A 19,975-nucleotide genomic window follows, 5' to 3' on the forward strand; every position below is an offset into this window, starting at 1 on the left:
AACAATCGTCCCCCATACAATATCGGTTTTTAGTTTCGTTTGAGTTAACTATAATAACCTTTCCAACAGGTCAGTAATGAATCCAAATATCAATTTTTCGTCAAATCATTGTGAGTGTGCACAGAGGTCAGAAGAGAGGTACAACAGTGAGTGTACACTGCCATCAGTAAAACACAGTGGAGGCTGTGTCATGCTTTGGCTGCATTTCAGCCAGTGGTGAAGGGACTGATCCATTAATCTACCATGCAATACCACCTGGAAAGCATTCCATTGGCATCGCCTTCATTTTCAAGCAGGACAGTGATTCTAGAGACAATGGGAATGGTATATACTCTATTTTCATGAATGCTTGCACATATTTCATACATATATCTATATACACACACACACACACACACACACACACACATATATATATATGAGAAATGGCTTGAGACTTTTGCTCAGTACTGTAGTATATTCCCTTACTACTGCTTTGTTAAACAACTCAAAATTAATAGCAGATACATTAGTAATTATTTAATGGTATTAAACAGATTAACATTAAATAAATAGAAATGATCAGATTCCCAATCAAACATGATGCAGTAAAATAAAGTTAAGCTAACTTCATTATCTTCTGCAACAAGAGGCTAATCACAGTCTACTCAGCAACATCATGTCCCAGCTGTGATGGAAATGTAAGTACTCAAATGCGCTTTTTTAAAACACCGTAAAAGAGTTAAAGATATCAGCTTAGTGTTGTTCCAGATAATGGCTCACTTTGAATACGGAGGCCTCGGTTGATCAAAGGAGTCAAGCTCCTGCATCACATGACCAAGGAAACTGCATCAAATTTTAATTTCCCCGGAAGTTACCCATGCGACTCGGAGGCGTACCGGCTTTCGCACAGGAGAAACATCGCACTATGGCCTCTCTCTGAGCCGCATCACACGATACTTGTGTATATACCTAACCGGCAATCCATCACCATCGACGCCTTGATCATGGACCTGCGGTCCAGAGGCTTTTCTTGGGGCCATCGGAGTTGTCAATAGTATTCCCGAAGGACTATATTATTTGATTTTGAGCACTGTCACTTTTGCACGCCTGGGGGTTTAAACCGAAGTGACAGTTTAGCACTCTCCCCCATCTGCCGGTTAGCTAACTAGCTCGCTAAGTCATTAGCCAAGAAGGGCATCATTTTTCTGTTGGAGTTAAAGGACAAGGAAACAGCAGCACCACCGCTTTCATTAACAGAAGACTGAGCCGAGGCTGATTCCCCGAGTTCCTACCTTGCAACACAGTAACTGTTATAATTCCTGGTAAGAAGAAACCCGGCGGTATGCTAGTTCCCCGAGCGGGGCTGCATTTTTGTGAAAGGCACACGGGCTGAGCAGGCCCTGACCGTCCACACACACCAGCAGAGCTAGCAGGCTAATCCTCCCCTGGGTCCCGGTAAAACTACTTTATCTTAGTGTTTTCCGTCAGTTCAGTATTTTTTTTATTTAGAGCTGACGCTAACCTAAAGTTACCTAAATTAACAGCGTTGGCTGTTTTGGTTTGGTTATCTCGGTGGGCTTCGTGGGAAAGCTATGGCTAACCCTAACCTAACGCTTTTTCGGTTCTCGGTTAAAAAATAATTAAATGAAATCAATATTTACTGCGATCTGGATTGATTTCTTTAGTGCTGTCTTGAATCTAAAGTCGGTGCCCTCAGTGCCAAAATATTAGGCCACGTTAACCATGAACATCAGGTACACGGTGTCGCCGGGCCTGTAACACCCCGCTAACCGCTAGCCAATGTTAACCAACAATAGCATGACTGTAACTTAACCTAATCGCTGTCGCGTGTTGCAACATTATTGACAAAGCTAACTACTTCACTGTTCCCGGCCTTTGAGTATAAATGTGTATTCTTATAATCAGCACAGTAAAACTGTTTGACCGGGCTCTGTGTACATTAAGGTTAAATGCGGACTCAGCCACGTAGCGTAACTAAGTAAAATGTCTGTGATGGTGGGACACGTAACATTAGCCGGCTGTGGGCTAACGATCCAGCCAACCTCGCCGGGGCATTTCTGATTCGTTAGCAGGCCATAAAAAATGTTTTACGGTAAATGTCAGCTAATACAAGACCGTTTACATTTATTCGTGAATCATAAGCCCGTTAGCCATCGCTTCTGGCGCGCCATATGGAAGCATTGAAGCCCTGTCAAAAAGAAGCATGGCACCAGCTAGCATCTGACGATAGTCACTGTGTCAGCAGGTGGATGGTGTATGACACGTCTCCTGCTATTACGGCAGTTTATATTTTTTAAAAGCAATTCTATCATTTTTTTGTTTTTTAGTTTCAACCCCCCGCAGCCGTCATTTACTCATGGGAAAACGGCAGTCAGTATTGAGTTTTGTATGGTTTATTTGCACAAACGGGAGGGAGGGGGGGCTTAGCTTCTGTTCACACAGTAAATGAACTTTGACCTGAGGTATCCATTTTCTTAGATTCACTTAAAAACAGCGTGCGTGTGAGCTTTAATAACTGACGAATTAGCATTGGTGTCTAAGGCAGGCATTTATTTGAAAGTAATTTGAACCCTTATCTACTCAACCTAAGCTTTGAATGGAAGATAAAACACATAATTGTGTTACCAGCTGATTTAATCAAGGATGGAGGAGGGAAAGACACTAATTGCATCCTCATATGAGCTCTGTAAAAATGCAAGGGAACGAGATTGGGGAGGTGGTGGTGTTATCACAGGCGAAACTGCAGGCCACACCCTGGCTGCTTGGTTAGATGTTGCTACACTAAAGGTTCAACATGTCTCCTTACAGTGATCTTTAGTATCCAACCTCAATGGCTGTAATTAGTATTTTTAACAAAGACCTGGAATACCTGCTTGCAAATGTTAAAAAATCACATTTCAGCTCAAAGTAATTTCATGTTCTTCTCATTTTGACATTATTTCTTGCTCGTCTTTCCCCCCAGGAAGGCTGGCACCACATCGCCACCCTAATGCAGTACCATAAAAGAACGTGAAATGAACAAACCACCACAGCCTATAGCGGGACCCACTTCTGTCCCCAATCCTGCCCCTTCCCCTGGATTGACACAGGTGAGACCCACTAACATAGTTTGTTTATTTATTTTGGTAGTTTAGAGTTTAGTAACCTATCCCCCCTCTCCCTCCTCTTCTGTTCTCTCCTATTAAGGCTGCCTACGGCCCTGGACAGCCAACTTCTCTTGTTTTTGCAACCCCTCCACCTCCACAAATGAACTCTGCACCACAGCCAAGACAGGTATTGTTCACAGCATGCTTTCTGTTGTTGATATGGTTGAAAACCCCTTTCTTTCTTGCTCTTTCACAACAGTTTCTGACATAGCTTCTTCTGCTGTAAGGCTTTGCCTCGACTTGTGTGTTATAACCGCTATTTGCCGTCCTTGTCCTTGAATGTGAATCTTGACTTCTTTCCTCTCTTCTGCTGTCCTAGTTTGCTACTGGGCCCCGTACTTTACATCAACAGGTACTAACACCCCTTACTTTTCCTCACATCCCCTCTGTCTCCTTAGTATAATGCATGCTTTCAGATACAAATTGGGAAAGAAGATAAGATGAGTGTTTAGATCTGCCCTTCTAAACATCCATTTAGATTAGTTTACTTTAAAAAAAAACATCCAAATCCAAATGAGCTCTTTTGCAACATTAAATTATTATTCAAGCCCTTAGATTGTGTAATCAACATTATGTAACTTTAATGCAAGTTACGTTTTGCAAGTGAGTCTATGATGTAAATTAAAAACAGCTGAAAATTCAACTCTACGCAGTTTTCTTTTCCAGTGTCCCCCAAAGTTCTTTCCTTTTTCCTCAGTCCTTGTTTTCCCCTTTCATCTTAATTTAGTACCAAGTCAGCATATCTTGCATCAGATCGTTTTTTATTTAAATACCTGGTTTGTAGACATGAATTGTATTATTGTGAAATTTTTGAGAAATGAAAGCATTTCTGATACGGTCTAAATTGTGCAGCAGGCTGTCATTTGAAAACAGCCCACGTCTCGCCACTGTTTTGCATTGATCACCACATTTGTCCTAATCCCACAGTGATAAAGGGCCTTGTTGCCACCAGATATTAAAATGAATTAAACTGCATGTGCCTGCAGCCCTTAATGTGATTCTTTAACCTACCAGAAGTAGGGCCCTGCAGGACTAGAAGGGGATCGTGTTTCTATAATGATCTGTCCAGAATCGATTGCATGTGCGTCTGTAGTTGTTTGAGCGTACCCATCATCACTGCGAGGCACACTGCTACCTCTCATACTCCTCTCTTCTTCCTGTAAATTCAAACATCCCCCTCATTGTGTCCGGTCCTCATTTTCAATCAGAATCAGAATCAGAATACTTTATTAATCCCTGGGGGAAATTATTTTTTGTTACAGTGCTCCATTTTAAACCAACATTAAGACAAGACAGACAATACACTAACTAAGAATAGTACAATATATACATATATACACATACATACTTCACTCATAAATAAATAGTTGGAAAAGAAACTATTTTCACCTTAATCTTACTCCCTTTCTTGCTCTTTGCTCATGTGTTGCGCGGCTGAAGGGTGGATACAGAGCATTACAGGTAACAGCTTTTCTCTTCGTCCCTCCCCTGTTAACTTGTGCTAACTTCATTGTGGCAGGAAGTCATGACTTTCAGGATAATTTAAACTCCCAAGTTACCCAGAATTGAATTTAGTGTGCACATGTGCAGTTGCTGTGAGTGCGTAGATTCCAGGTGAAGGGTATCGGCGTGTGCGCAACTCGAAGCAAACGCACAGAAAAATGTAAAAGCAAGAATTAGGAATACCGTTGTTATGAAATGCACAGGCAGAACCAGAAGTTTGCTGCTGATATGATGCAGTCGTCATCTTTTTGTTTTTGTTCTTTTAAGAGCTACTATCAGAACCGACCCACCATGGCCACCAGTGCTCCAAGGGTACCGGGAAATAGTGGCCCTCGAGCTGTTGCACCAGCTCATGTCTACCCACCCGGCTCACAAATGATGATGATATCCCAACCTTTTGCTGGCTCTCCTCAAGGCTACTTCATTCCCTCTGGACAGGTTAGTGCACACACGAGCTCTACTCTGCAGCCAGCCCAAGTAATCAATACATACTTATCATAACAGTTGCAATCACTTTTTAACACTTTTATTTGGATAACATTACCTTCTGAATGAATTGAATTTAATAGTAACATGTTGAGCTTATTGCTCTTCATTATTGTTTGTATGTTTAATGTTGGAAGGTTGCAGTATTCTTCATGTCAGTTTGGTGTCTTTAGTGTCAGATTTCATTTTAAACTTGAATTCAGTTTTATTTATTTAGCACCAAATCCCAACAGCAGTCACCTCAAGGTGCTTTATATTGTAGAGTTATCCGGCAACAATGGAGAGAAAAGTCCAACAATCAAATGACCCTCTTGTTGACAGCAGAAAGGAAAAACTCCCTTTTAACAGGAAAAAACCTCTGTCGCAATCAGGCTCAGGGAGGGGCGGCCATGTGCCGTGACCAGTTGGGGGTGGTGGGAGGAAAACAGGACAAAAGACACTCTGTGCAAGAGAGCCAGAGATTAAGAATAACTAATGATTAAATGCATAGTGGTGTATAAACACCCAAAGCCATCTTTCACTAGTACGTACTCAGCTCGACTCTGTTTTTAGGGTTCTCCATTAGGTGGCGCTACCAGGTACTTTTTTAGTACCTGGTACTCGGCTGGGGTTCCAAAATGCTCTCCGTTGATCCGAAAATGTGATGTCAATAGACTGCATGCCACTGTTTGACTGGTCAATAGTGTCACTGTAAGTCATGAGAGCATCTCCTTCACAAAAATCAAAATGGCCACTTTTGTAACCCGGCAACAAGGATATACCTTCACCTTGATGTCCTCCATTGTTGTGTTGTTTGTGTCGGGTACAAATAACGCTGTAGGCCCTTCGACCACGTTGGTATAACGACCCTATGCACATTAGGTGGTACTCAGGTGTAATGGAAAACGATTGAAACCAAGCCGAGTCGTGCCAAGTACTTACTAGTTGAAAAAGCGCTAATAGTGAAGAACAAACACTCAGTGCTTTAGGAGTCCTAATGATGGCTCATCCAAAGTGTCTTCTAAAGAGTTTCATTACACCCACCTTCCAGTCCTTAGCAGCCACACCCAAAACTGAAGTTGACATCACAGCCGATTCTGCAGGTTGTTCACCTCACAATTTAAACGTATTTATTTATTTTGTCATAATCTCCCACTGCTGCTGCCATCACAGCTGAGTTGAGAACACTGTATATAATTGTGTTGGTTTTTACTGTTTTAATGATAACCTTACAAAAGCTCAGAGATTCACAAATTGTACAGACGACATGTAGTAACACGAGACTTTTGTGAAAAAAAAAAAAAAAAAAATCCAAAACTTGGCAGTTTCTTTGCTTTCGGTTTTGACTTCTCCTGTACCAGCGCTAGTGTGGAAGTTCGTCTGAAGCTTGTGATCCTATGTGAGGACGGGAGAGACGCAGTTTGGAAACCTGTTACGATGAGCTACATTAATATTTGAAAGTCCTCTTAATAGAGGTTTTTGGAGTGAGGATCTCAAAACTTAATTGTTGTTTGTCTTGTTTCTACAGTACCGAGCTCCATACATGACTCCTACCCAGCAGTATCCCGTGACCAGCGGCACAGCAAACTTCTATACTGGAACTAGCCCTGCTGAATACCCTCCTTATGGTAAGGGTTTTTAACCCCAAGACTCACAACAACCAAGCCGAACCACAAACGCGTTCAGTTTAAACACAGAACTTAATGGAGAAGTTCTAACCCGTATTTAAAACCACATCCACATGCAGAATTCCTCATCTGTGAAGTATTCCTGAATGTGGCGTGGTTTTGCTTGACTGATTGTGGGTTGTTTTCTTGTTTCTATTTTTTCTGTGATGGGGGTTAATTATCTTTGTTGCTGTAGTATGTCTGTCTCTGTGTGTGTTTCTTTTTCTTAGTTTTTTTTTTTTAATATGCCTTTGAGTCCAAACACTGCTGTATGTGCATGTAGTTGGGCTTAATTCTGCTTTGGCCTGTGTTCATTTTCTGCACCTTACGCTGCCTTGTAGGTTCCATGAAATGGCTTTGAAACCGCAGTTTTCTCCTTCTTTGCATGTCTACATACAGCAGCAGAAGCGTTGTGTGGGAGCTAACGTTGCCAGAAACCCTATTTAAATATGAATGAACTGCACTTTTTAAGCAGGAAACGCAACTGCTACAAAAACTGATTTGCTTTAGTACATTTGTACTAATGCACAGATATTTTATATATACGTATAGATAAGTGGGGGTTTGTTGGCTCAGTTAAAACCCCCATTGTATTTACTTATAAAGACCCTTGTGTGATGGTAGTGCACTTCAAAATTTGTACTATTTGAAACTAAATATATGCCAAGAGCACAAGGTAAGTGTACAGTAGAGACATTGTTCATTTCATGGGACCTTCTTAACACCCTGCTTCCTCTGGATCCTCTCATTAACACATTCTGCATCTGTCTCTTCCTGCCCTCTCCTTCTTTCCTCCCTCTCCCGTCCCTCACTCCCTTCCTCTCCTTTGCTGCGTTGGTTCAGAGCCCTCTCTTGCCGCGAGGGAGAGGCGGGGTGGCGGGGGGAGAGGAGGCGGGCGAGAGAACGGCCGTCTCTCTCTCCACGGTGCGCCTCTCGCCTCCCAGCGCTACCCCGGTGAGTAGTGTGTGTGCTTTTGTGGTGGTCAGCAGGCTTCTGTGGCACTTCCTGTCTCTAACCGTGTCTTCCTGTCTCTGATTTCGTACGTGTAGGCCACGTACACACGGCGATGGATGTTATTTAAATGTAGTTGTAGCAAATACAGAGAAAAACTTTAACTGAAACTTTTAGCTTGTAGCCTAGTGATGCCTCTGTGGTGATGACAGCTTATGGCTTTTTTTTCTCTCCATTTGTTTCTTGTTTAAGAAGCTAAATAAATGGAATTTTGCATACAAAGGGTCAAAAACCAACTTCCGTTTGAAGTAATTTTCTGTACAGCAATACTACTTGTAAATGTTTAAATCTGGCTGGATGCTGAATCGGTGGCTCCAGCTTCTGGTGCCAGCCCATTAAATTGCTTTAAAAAGTCTGGACAGATGTGAATGTAAAGAGCAAATGGCAGTTATGCCTCCTTACACAACTGAATGTAAAGTGGGCTGTTTTGATCTTTATAATTCATCACGTATTGTAGACAGAAGTAGTAAAGTTTTGTGTAGTAGTCAAATTCAGCCATCATTAATTCATAGACTTTGTTGTTAACTTAATATATAATGTTGATCAAAAACATAAAAAATAAGCCCACAAATTAGCCTTTAAGTACACGTTTATATCTGAAACCACACTTTGTGTACACGTACAAATGTTTGCTATTGCACCTTTACATTTTTTCCCCCCAACAGTTATCAGCAATGTAGAAAAAAAAATCTCAATCAAGTGAAACAAGTACATACAGATTTTTATTTTAGTTTGAACTCTTGAAAACTCTTGTTTATTCTGAGTTGTTTTTATGATTTATTTTGCAATTTCTATTCTTTGTTTCATTTCAACTTTACAGCTGGAGCATACTATCCAACTCCGCCTCAGTATCCCCCATCTGTCCAGCCTTCGGTCATGCTGTCCACCCAGCAACAGCTACAAGTCCCGCCTCCTCAGCAAGCCCCTGCACAGTCACAAGGCCTAATGAAGAGAGAACGCAGACCGGTAGTATGTCCCAACAAAAGCACAGCACACCTCTTGAATGAGGTCAAAAATGTTGAATGGAGAGACACTGTATTGTGTGTTCAATGTGGAACTTTCCCTTTTAACCTGAAAACAACAATAGTATTTGTCATGATGGGGGTCAGCAGCTGTAGATCAGTAGTGGCAGGATGGTTGCACATTGTTTGTATTTTAATGTCATTTGCCTTTTCTCTAATAGATAACAATACGAGACCCCAACCAGGGTGGACGCGATATCACGCACGAGATCCTGTCGGGTGTAATGTCCTCCACCACACCGACACCACAGGTAAGACTTTGAAGTGACTGATTTAAATAGAGTAATGATGGTGTTGTACATTTGTCTTTTATCAGAAATCTAAAGTATAGTTGGCTATCTTGTACTGACATGTGGTACTCTGTGTTTAAAGTAATACAGTAAAGCTCAGAACTTCATTATGTTTTTCTCATGTTCATTTTGTCTTCACTTCACTTCACTATTTGCTTTAGAACAAAGTAATTTTTTTTCAATGTGAAGCCAACGTTTTGCTTTATATAGACAAAACAAAGGTAAGTTATAAAAAGACAACAAAAGAAGATGTTGTTAGGTGATGATTGCTCTCACTTTTTTATTTTTATTTTCTCTTACTTTAAAAAGGAAGGAATATGAATTTATCTGTACATAAAGGCACCGTTGTGGATTTTTTTTTTTTTTTTAAGTACATCTGCAACTGTGTTGATGTCTTTTTCTTGTTTTCTTTTTTGTCTTCATGGTACTTTCTAATAGTCAGCACAGCTGAGGTCAGTTTCACTAAGCAAACTATGCTGAGTCTAAGCAAATGCAAACAAAAATGCACTGATGCGTTGAGCTATTGCCAAAGTTGAAAATTGCTAGTTGGAGGGGAAACGGGCAACACAAACGAATCACTTTTTAAAAGAGTTGAGTGACACTGCAGCCTTCAAAGAAACAGGTCTGAATCAATACCACCTCAGACAATATCCACCAAATGTGAGGAGAAAAAAACTTGTAACAAATTGCACCAAATGTGTGTTGATGCTCATTGTTAAAAGCCCGTGTAGTGGGTTTTCTATTTTATTTATTAAAGGCCGCTATTGCTTTGTGATTGCAGGCACCGGATGCAAGTCCTGCACAGGTCAATGGGGAAATTGCCCAGCCTGTGATTGCACAGACGAGAAGAGGTGAGAATATTTTCTTAAGTTTGACTCTGTGAAAAAGAAATGACTGTAAATTTTTTCTCGTCATTTATTGTCACGTCTCTCGCTGTCCAGATGATAACACAGAGCGTCCTACTAGTGCTGAAACCCCTCCTTCTCTTGCTGCGGCAAATGCTGAGCCTGTGTTGGAGAGCAAACAGGAAGTGGACAACCAAATAGTGCTGCCTACTGAGTTAGCTGCACAATCTGTAGCCCCCGTAGCTACTACTGAGGTGCCATCCACACTGATAAAGGACCAGCAGTCTCCTCCTTCCCTTCCTCCAGGAGCAACGTTGACCACTACTCCTGCTGAGGCAGTAAATAAAGTTGGCACTACCGTTTCTGATACAGTAGATGCTCCTCATGCAACCTCACAGTCTTCAGAAGCACCAGAAGCCCCTGTGAAAATAGAGGAACTACCGGCTGCTCCAGCTCAAGCTGAGAAGGCTCCAGAAAAGGAAGAAGCAAAAACAGAGGAAGTGAAGAAGGTGGAAAAAGAAGAGCAGGTGGCCACCACAAAGTTGGAGCCTGCAGCTGAGGCTGCAGCAGCAGGTTCTTCCAATCTTGAAGAAGAAAGAAAGAATAAAGAAGAAATGGCTACAAAAACGGCAACTGAAGTCTCCCAGCCTCCCCCACCTGCACGGGAGCCTGCTGGTCCACAGACCCAGAACGCCGTTCTGCGCTCTACCCCCGAACCTGAATCCACACAAGTTGAGGCAGCAGAGCCTGTTCTCCCCAACGGCCTTCCTCAGGAGACCGAAGAACTGCCCAAGGATAATGCAATTTCAGACACTACGCCCCACAAACAGCCAGACACTTCTCAATCTCAGGAATCCACACCTATGGCTAAAACTGCAACAGCAGCCCAGGAGGTGAAAGAGGAGGCTGAAGAGAAGGAGGAGGAAGAGTGCAAGAAGAAAAGTGAGGATACCCCTCCTGCGTCTGTTAGCTGCCCAGAAGAATCTACTATGCAAGGTACAGTTAATCCCCCCTCCCCCCTTGCTTCTCAGGCTGTCACATGCCTAATCTTGTTTTATCTGAATTTTAATGTCATCACTTTGTCTTTCCTTTTGAAGCTGCTACGCATGTGCAAAGGAAGAAAAAGAACATGAAAGAGTTTAACAAGAAGGAGGCCATTGGGAATCTCCTGGATGCCTTCACAGAGGTTTGTGTTAAATCAGATGACAGTCCAAAGAGCTCTTAAACTGGGTGTCCATCTTTTACTCTCAATAAACAACAGATTCTTAGAAAACTTGATCTTTTCTTTCTTTTTGCAGGAACAGGATGCCAAGCCTGCCTCTGAACCCATGCCCACTCAGGCCAACCCTCCAGCTCCAGCACCAGCTGAACTTCCTGTCGAAGTGGCAGATGAGACCTGGGAGCAAAAAGAGGACAAGCAGAATGCAGAACCTGACAAGTCTAAAGCCACACCTGAGCCAACTGAGCAGAAATACCAGTACAAACAAGGTACGCTTTGAAAGCTTAAAAGGCTAAAAAAATCTTTAAATGTTTTAATCTTTTCCCTAAAGCTAAACTGATAAAACTCTGTACATACTTTGGTCTTAGGGCAAATATAATTTATTTCAGCATTAAATTTTAAGTCTGTTTTTTCCTTGTGCCTGCATTTATATGCTGGAAGGATGAGGCCTTGTTTGATTTAAGCACAGTGTGAATATCTCTTTATGGTGACTTTAGTTTCTCTCATAGTTTTGCTCATGTGCCGTCATCGTTTTATTATTTTAGTTTCAAAGAATCTGCACTGACAGAGTGGATTATCACAGCCATCTTTCAGCTGTGCCTTTACTGTAGTGTGCCTTTAATCATGTGCCTTTGCATATTTCCTGTACGTTGTGCAGAAGAATGGAAGCCAATAAACCCGGAGGACAAGAAGCGGTACGACAGGGAGTTCCTCCTGGGCTGCCAGTTCATCAGCGCCAGTATGCACAAGCCTGAGGGCCTGCCTATCATCAGTGATGTGGTGCTGGATAAGGTAGGTGATGTTGAGCTTTGTGTAAAAGAACGCAGAAACGATACAAATTGAGTTGAAGAATATGGCAGTTTTTTTTTTTTTTTACCCCTCATCTGTAAATTTTGACCTCACATCATGAAGCGCACCACAATCTTTGAGGCGCTTCAGCCAGTCGTGCAACTCCCGATTTTTGTAACCTGATGCGTTGTCCCGGGCCGTCACAGCTTTGTTAAAGGCTGACGGGGTATTGTTGTCACCACACAGAGCAAGCGAGTGGGCGGGTGTAAATGCGATAATGAGGCGATGTAGGATTTTGAAATTCACATCAGTAGGTGCATCTGCTAAAAATCTCCCAAGTTTGAATTTCAGTGACCTTGTCCTAAAGTTCAAGGTCAGAGGTGAAGTTTCCTGAAAATCTTGTGAATGCAAAAACGAGAACAAAGTCAGGATTTTCAAACTGATACCATATGTTGATCTACTAGGAGGCTGAGGGGTAGTGCTGCCGACTGCCAGTATTTTAAACTTTGTGTGAAAACACGGGTGATTTTTCCTTTATTTATTTTTGCCTCTTTAATTGCAGGTGAACAAGACTCCACTACGACCTGCTGACCCATCTCGCCTGATGAACACTGGTCCTGATTTTACTCCCTCATATTTAGGGAACCTTGGGAGCAGATCAGTGGGAGGACCTCGTGGCCCGGTTAGCTAATTTTACAGTTTTTAAAAGACACTTTAAGCATTAACTTGCATTATAGTTAATAGGTTTACCAAGTGTGTCGTCAGCACACCGTTTTTATACTTTTGCACTTGAGATGTGATGCCCTGAAGTAAAACGATCTCCCTCTGTGCCTGTCTTCCTACAACGTGCTGGAGTACTTGTCTGATGTTTTTTGAGATAAAGAGATGTATTATGAGCTGACATGACACAAAAGTGCAATGAATGCCAGCAGTTGTGATGTTACGTTTGGCAGACAAGCTGTTTGCAAAGGCAGCGATCTCTAACGTAAACTTTTTGTTTAGTGAAGTTTTTTCCTACTAGCTTTTTAAAATATTTATGCGTTTCTCTCCATTTAGCCATCCGGGCCCCGTCGCTCTCAAACCAAAAAAATTATCACCAGCATGTCGCTAAATGACGACGTGCAGCTCAGCAAGGCTGAGAAGGCCTGGAAGCCCTCTGTGAAAAAGGTCACTCGTGGCCGTGTTGATGAGCCTGAAGAGGAAGACCCAGAACAGGCCAAGACTCGAGAGCTGTTCAAGCGTCTGCGGAGCATCCTCAACAAGCTTACGCCACAGAAGTTTCAGGAGCTGATGAAACAAGTGACAGAGCTGACGATAGACACTGAGGAGAGGCTAAAGGGAGCCATCGACCTCATCTTTGAGAAGGCCATCTCAGAGCCCAACTTCTCTGTGGCCTACGCCAACATGTGCCGCTGCCTTATGGGGGTGAGTCTAGTGAAGGTTGGATGTTGTGCTTTGATCATATGCTCTAGTGATGACTTCTTTTTAGTGCCACGTGTCTGGGCCACTGAACTTTTGTGATGGTATTGAGGAACTGAAGGAGCATACTCTCAGCTACATATTTGTTAAATGCAGTTGAATAGGAAAACGTGCGTTAAAATCCCCTGGTGACATTGAATGTTGTCTTCCACCAGCTGAAAGTCCCCACTTCAGACAAGCCAGGAGTTTTTGTGAACTTCCGCAAACTGCTGCTCAACCGCTGCCAGAAAGAGTTTGAGAAGGACCAGGATGATGATGAGATCTTTGAGAAAAAGCAAAAGGAATTGGAGGCTGCCAAAGACGTAAGAACTGTCAAAACCACCGTTCAGATTTAGAGTAAACTTGTCATATGACTCGTACACTAAGCACAAACTTGTATCCGCCTGCAGGGTGAGGAGCGTGAGCGCTTCAGGGTGGAGCTGGAGGAGGCCAGAGATAAAGCTCGACGCCGCTCACTGGGCAACATAAAGTTCATTGGTGAACTGTTTAAGCTTAAGATGCTGACAGAGCCAATCATGCACGACTGTGTCGTGAAACTACTTAAGAATCATGATGAGGAGTCTCTCGAGTGTCTCTGCAGACTGCTGTCCACTATTGGTAAAGACCTGGACTTTGAGAAGGCAAAGGTAAGTAAAGCATGGACTAACACTGCTATATGTTAAGATGTCTCCTGTGATGACCTTGTTTTTGTGCCACGTGTCTGGGCCACTGATCATTAGTGATGGGTTGAGGAACTGAGGAGGCAGTTCTCGATGTATCATTAGGTACACACAGTTTGTCATTTGGTACCTGTACCTCATAAAATTCACTCTTTTCTGTGTCCCCGACAGCCTCGCATGGATCAGTATTTTAATCAGATGGACAAGATCATTAAAGAGAGAAAGACTTCATCAAGAATCCGCTTCATGCTGCAAGATGTTTTGGACCTCAGAAGGGTAACTGTTAAATCATATTCAACATTTTAGAGCAATAAAGAACTGATAGCCAGCATTTATCATGACTTGACTTAGTAGTGTATGTATCTCAGTGTTTATATACAGTACAGTCTGAAGGGTTTTTTTGGTTTTTTTTACAAGGCTATCTACATAGCAGAGACCACACTCACAAACTTCTGGTGCGCACCCAGTTGTTTTGTTCTATAAGCAGTGCTAAAATAAGACAGTGAGTACTCGGTTCAGAAAATGGCGTCAAGGGTTACTGCTGGTAGGCTTCAAAGGGGTAAAGGGTTAGTTTGAAAAAACTTTCTTTTTTTTCTGTCCATGAGAACGGCATCATCAGCATCATCAGGCATAGATTTGCCAGCAAGCAGACCCCTGACTTTTATTTTGAAAGTTTACGGCGTTCACGTTGCAAATCACCTAGGTCCAGTTCTTTCCTTCTCATATTTCCTTACCTGCTGGATATCAAGCCATGTCACTGGTGTGGTGGTTCTTGATAACATTCAGCTGCTTGCCCTTTCAGTATCTCATCTCCAACATCTTGGCCTGCAGTTGGCAACGACAATTTTTGCTCCACTCTAGAGATTTGCTGTGAACAGGAGGAACACTGGAAAGCGGTTTATGTTGATCATACTGAAGCTGCAGAATAGAACAAGGATTTCATTTTTCCCCCTTTTTCTTTTATGTCACAAAGGGCTTAAAAATGAAAATCTTTGACCCATGTAAAACTGTTATTAAGGGTGGATATGCTTTCTGTCTCAGGTTCTCCTATCAGAACATTTGTACTATTACAAATGTAATCCAAAACACAGACTGGAAACACCCCAGAGTGGCTCACGGGTGTTAATTGTCTTCTGTCTCTGATCCACAGAATAACTGGGTGCCTCGTAGAGGAGACCAGGGTCCTAAGACAATTGATCAGATTCATAAGGAAGCAGAGATGGAGGAGCACAGGGAACAGATGAAAGTCCAGCAGCAGCTCATGACCAAGAAGGAAAGCAGAGACAGGTTCACGGGAAACATGGGCAGCCGAGGCCCTCACACACCAGGAGGTGGCCGGACCAGCCAGCCTCAGGATGAGGGGTGGAACACAGTCCCCATCTCCAAGAACAGACCCATCGACACCACCCGCCTAAGCAAGATCACAAAGGTAACGTCCGAAAATTCATGTGAAGGTTTGAGCTCTTTCTCAGGCCTCTTGAGAATGAATATAACTTTTTTGTTTCCCTGTAGCCTGGTGCTATGGATTTCAACAACCAGCTGTTGGCTCCGGGTGGCAAAGGCATGTGGGGCAGCTGGGGAAAAGGCAGCAGCGGAGGAACTGGAGCTAAACCAGCGAGTGGAGACCAGGGTAAGACCTTCAGCTTTCTTCTAAAGCACAGCATTGCTTAGTGGCTGTTTGTGGTTTGGCTCTTAATCTATTCATTTCCATCTTTCTAGACTCTGGGCGTCCGGGTACCAGCACTCTCAACCGCTTCTCTGCCCTACAGTCTGGGTCCTTGATGTCTTCAACAGACTCTGATCGCAGAGTTCCTCAAAGGTACTCAGAAGCAACAAATATTTTCTCATTAATTAGTCTGCTTCTGCTTTAGTTGAGTACTTGATTCACAAATTTTAGTTTATCACTTGTCATAGGCACTCTTATTTTTTACTTTATGTTGATGTCACGTTTTTCAAAACACATTTTACTGGCATCTAGTTGTGAGGTTGCAGATGGCGACCACTTGAATACTAATCTTCCTCCATCTGGCCTCCCCTTTGTATACAAGAGCCTACTACGGTCTCAAAAAATACAAAAAGTTTAGTGGTACATGATTACAAATTGATTGAGTGTGTTAAAATGACCTCTTTGTGTCTCCTTTTACTATTAGGTCGAGTTCGAGCCGCGAACGTGGGAGCAACAGGGACAGGAGCGACCGCAACAGGGATCGATTTGACAGATTTGATCGCAGCGAAGGACGGGAAGCGAACCAAGTCACCAAGAGAAGCTTCAGCAGAGAGTCGCAAGAGCGCGGCGGGAGGGGAGGAGATGGCAGGTCTTCAACTGAATCTGTGCGCCGCGTCGCCAGCATGACAGACAGTCGGGACAGAGGAAGCAGGGATCGGGGAAGCAGAGACCGAGGAAGCAGAGATAGAGGAAGTCGGGACAAGGGTAGTGACTTCGTTCCAGGTATGAAATAAAGAATTAAAAAGAGTTGAATAGAGAAAGATGTGGTTTAAAGAAAAGGACATAAAGAACAATGAGCTTCAAGTTGTATTTTTACCAAATTTCTTCAGTTAAGCGTGAGAGCGCTCCCACTCCTCCTCCATCTCTCCCTAAACCTGCCTTGACTGAAGAGGAAGTGGAGAAGAAGTCGCATGCGATCATTGAAGAATACCTCCACATCAATGATGTCAAGGTGCAGACTTGCCTCTAACAATCAGAGTTATACTTCCATGTTTAGAAGTGAACCGTGTTAACAGCATTGCTTTGTGTCACTCTGGTGCTGTAGGAGGCATTGCAGTGTGTGGTGGAGCTCAACAGCACATCACTGCTGTACGTGTTCGTGCGGAACGGCTTGGAGTCGACGCTTGAACGAAGCACCATCGCTCGGGAACACATGGGCCTGTTGCTGCACCAGCTTATAAAGGCAGGGACTTTGCCCACGCAGCAGTACTACAAAGGGTAAGCGTGTAACAGGAAGAACGCCGCCTGGTTTCAACTAAAATCTACCCTCGATGGATGTTCTCGAGCAGATGGAACTAAAGCCGATTCTTTTGCAGGCTACTAGAGATTCTGGAGGTAGCAGAAGACATGGCCATAGATATACCTCACATCTGGCTCTACCTGGCTGAGCTTATTACTCCTATGCTCCACGAGGGAGGCATCCCTATGGGACAGCTGTTCAGGTGAGAGCTTAATGTCAGCGGTCACATTTCAAATAAGTGAAAGCAAACTCGAATACTTTGACTTTAGAATATAGTCTGATGGAAATGGACGTTTTTAAACTGTAAATAGTGTTGGAATCATTTTCCAGAGATTCTTTTGTTGACGGTGTTTCTCGGAAATAAAGATTTTAAGCTAAATTTAAAACTAGGTCACTTATTTCCATCTTTAAAATGAGATAAACTGAATTATAATCCAGCTCTAAGAAAAATGGGAGCTTAATTCAGTGCATCTGTGTCTTCAGGGAGATCTCAAAGCCTCTTGTGCCTCTGGGGAAGGCCAGCGTGCTGCTGGTACAGATCCTCAAGTTGCTTTGTAAAGAAAAGGTAACCGAACACACTCGTTTTATTACCTTGTGTTGCACATGTTTTTTTGGTTTTGGTTAAAAAAAAGAGAGAAAGAAAAAGAAATAAAAATATTTGATTATCTGGCCCTTTTCTCCCCTTAAGACCCCCAATAAGGTCGGGGCTTTGTGGACAGAGGCTGGGCTAAATTGGAACGACTTCTTGCCCAAAGATGAAGACGTCAACAAGTTTGTCACCGATCAGGTACGTGCAACACGTTCAGGTTTTAGACGATAAAACACTTGTCTGCACTTTTGGAGTTTTGTTTAGTGGTCTAAAAATGTTAGGATACGTTTAAAGCAGCTATAATTGGTCTATTTTGTAACAACAAAGCTTAAAATGGTAACGAGAAAGCAGCACATCCTGCACAGCACCAAAGACAGACAAACACAGCTGGAGTCTACCTGGTGGGCAGAGATGAAAGCAGGAGAGATTTTTGCTTGTGGGGATTTACGATTAGAAACAAGTTACTCCGTGTTTTCAGGCTTTTTTCTTTTTTTTCTTTTCTTTTTTTTATAACACATTTAATTGTGTATTTCAGAAAGTGGAGTTCACCGTGGGAGAGGAGATGGAGCCCAAAGAGGCCAGTAAGAAGAAGGTCCTCAGCGGAGAGGAGATCAGCAAACAGCTGGACAGACTCCTCCAGGACAAGGCCAACAATCAACGCATCAGAGACTGGATCGAGGTGTGTGTGAGGCAGTACAGAGTGTTTTCAGACTTGAACATTTTGTGCGTGCTCTTATTTTCCAGTGTTGTTCATGTTCCCCCTCTCCAACTGCATTTTGTTTCCTATTTTCAGGCTAACTTGGACGAGCAGCAGACTGCTTCGAACCAGTTTGTACGAGCATTGATGACATCAGTGTGCCAGTCTGCTATCATATGTAAGTATGACTAATACACCACGAGCTGCCTCTATTTCCGTGTGTGTGTCTATGATTTAGTCTTTTTTCTTTTCACAACGACCCAAGCTCAAATTCTGAAGTATGGAAAATATAGTTGTTGTTTTGTTTGTTTTTTAAATAAATGAAAACGGATTTATTTTATAGTAAATTTTAATAGCGCTTACTTTTAAAAATCACACTTTCTGGTTTAAAAACTTGTTCACTTCGTTTCAGGTGACAACCCGTACAAGGTGGATGCACAGCAGATCGGCCAGAGAGCCTCTCTGCTGCAGAGATACCTGTACGACGAGCAGAAAGAGCTGCAGGCCCTGTACGCCCTCCAGGCTCTGATGGTGCACATGGAGCAGCCTGCTCGTGAGTTTCCCCACTTACAGTGAACTGTAATACTGCCGAACATACAAATCTGATTGGTTCACTTATAAATATTTAGATACTGAAGCATCTGTTAAATCCAGGCGTCAAAGTCGCCAATGATTCAAAGTGTCATTTTAATGTGGTTTCCTCAGCTGTTGCGTCTTTTTGGCAACATAAGCAAATGATCCCAAATTTCATGAAAGTCAGCGGAGACGAAACTGAACTCAAGGCTTACTGTAATGCGGTGATACTGGTTTCAGTCGTGCAGCTGGGCTGATTATAAGGTTGGGAGAACTTAAAGAAGTCACATGGATGAGTGATGTGATGCACCTCCCACTGATAATGTCGCTCAGCTTTCTGAGATTTCTTTTTTGTTTAACCTGGATTCTTGATCGTGCATCGAGACACAGCAGGAAGATACCATAAATCGGTTCAGATAATGGCACAAGATGGCAAATTTATTGGCCTTTGTAAATTATTAGTGATAAATGTTCTCTGGATGAGTCTCGCTCCCTCCAAGTCTGTCTTTGAATTATTTCAGAGAAGTTTTTTTTTTTTTTTTTAAATGTTACTAAAGTCCAGTAAGCTTGTTTAAAGAGCACAAATCAAGCAGAAATCTTTCCTGTGAGCTTGTTTCAAATTCAGCTGACAGTAGCTGTCGCTCAGAGTAATCGAGCAGGGACATGTAACGAAATCAGCTGTTTGCTGGAAATTCAATGCTTCGGTTCTTTATGTTGCTGTCTATTTTAAAAAGCCTTCACGTCACTGTAAGCGGTCTTGTTGGCATATACAAAGTTCATGTTTCCCCAAAGAAAGGAAAAAACTTAAAGTCAGTTTTTAAGCGAAAACTACAAAATCAACTGTTACAAAGTATCTTTATAGATTTGCGTTATTGTATCTACTTTCTAATCAATCCAGTCCTTGTTGACCACTTGAAATAATTTTTATAGATCAGCAATGTTATGTTGTCATTTTTGCTTCCCAGATCATTCTTTAATAATATGTTTTTAATGTTTGCGAGACTTTTTTACCTGGATAAATAAAGGATCTGTAAAATTCCCTTTGCCAGACA

The 19,975-nt window shown here is 42.5% G+C and overlaps 1 protein-coding gene across 3 annotated transcripts in view; it reads left to right on the forward strand.

The window, feature by feature from the left end:
- The first annotated feature begins 834 nt into the window (after positions 1-834).
- eif4g1a (eukaryotic translation initiation factor 4 gamma, 1a) overlaps positions 835-19,975 on the forward strand; it is a 20,850-nt gene continuing 1,709 nt past the window's right edge. The window contains exons 1-32 of one of the 3 annotated variants that reach the window (XM_005721329.1): positions 835-1,304; positions 2,966-3,092; positions 3,190-3,276; positions 3,469-3,501; positions 4,590-4,610; positions 4,920-5,090; positions 6,646-6,745; positions 7,628-7,738; positions 8,616-8,761; positions 8,979-9,068; positions 9,889-9,958; positions 10,049-10,948; positions 11,050-11,138; positions 11,251-11,440; positions 11,830-11,963; positions 12,523-12,642; positions 13,017-13,385; positions 13,595-13,741; positions 13,829-14,065; positions 14,270-14,374; positions 15,249-15,527; positions 15,611-15,728; positions 15,818-15,917; positions 16,249-16,547; positions 16,655-16,776; positions 16,870-17,042; positions 17,141-17,266; positions 17,548-17,629; positions 17,753-17,851; positions 18,189-18,332; positions 18,447-18,528; positions 18,763-18,903. In XM_005721329.1, coding sequence (XP_005721386.1) covers positions 3,018-3,092; positions 3,190-3,276; positions 3,469-3,501; positions 4,590-4,610; positions 4,920-5,090; positions 6,646-6,745; positions 7,628-7,738; positions 8,616-8,761; positions 8,979-9,068; positions 9,889-9,958; positions 10,049-10,948; positions 11,050-11,138; positions 11,251-11,440; positions 11,830-11,963; positions 12,523-12,642; positions 13,017-13,385; positions 13,595-13,741; positions 13,829-14,065; positions 14,270-14,374; positions 15,249-15,527; positions 15,611-15,728; positions 15,818-15,917; positions 16,249-16,547; positions 16,655-16,776; positions 16,870-17,042; positions 17,141-17,266; positions 17,548-17,629; positions 17,753-17,851; positions 18,189-18,332; positions 18,447-18,528; positions 18,763-18,903 — 4,960 coding nt within the window. In that variant the 5' untranslated portion in view covers positions 835-1,304; positions 2,966-3,017. Of the gene's footprint in view, positions 1,305-2,965; positions 3,093-3,189; positions 3,277-3,468; positions 3,502-4,589; positions 4,611-4,919; positions 5,091-6,645; positions 6,746-7,627; positions 7,739-8,615; positions 8,765-8,978; positions 9,069-9,888; positions 9,959-10,048; positions 10,949-11,049; positions 11,139-11,250; positions 11,441-11,829; positions 11,964-12,522; positions 12,643-13,016; positions 13,386-13,594; positions 13,742-13,828; positions 14,066-14,269; positions 14,375-15,248; positions 15,528-15,610; positions 15,729-15,817; positions 15,918-16,248; positions 16,548-16,654; positions 16,777-16,869; positions 17,043-17,140; positions 17,267-17,547; positions 17,630-17,752; positions 17,852-18,188; positions 18,333-18,446; positions 18,529-18,762; positions 18,904-19,975 lie in introns of all 3 variants that reach the window. The other 2 variants (XM_005721330.1, XM_005721331.1) reach the window with 2 other exon arrangements.

Source organism: Pundamilia nyererei, unplaced genomic scaffold (assembly GCF_000239375.1).
Source record: "Pundamilia nyererei isolate P.nyererei 1_Seehausen unplaced genomic scaffold, PunNye1.0 scaffold00004, whole genome shotgun sequence".
NCBI lineage: Eukaryota > Metazoa > Chordata > Actinopteri > Cichliformes > Cichlidae > Pundamilia > Pundamilia nyererei.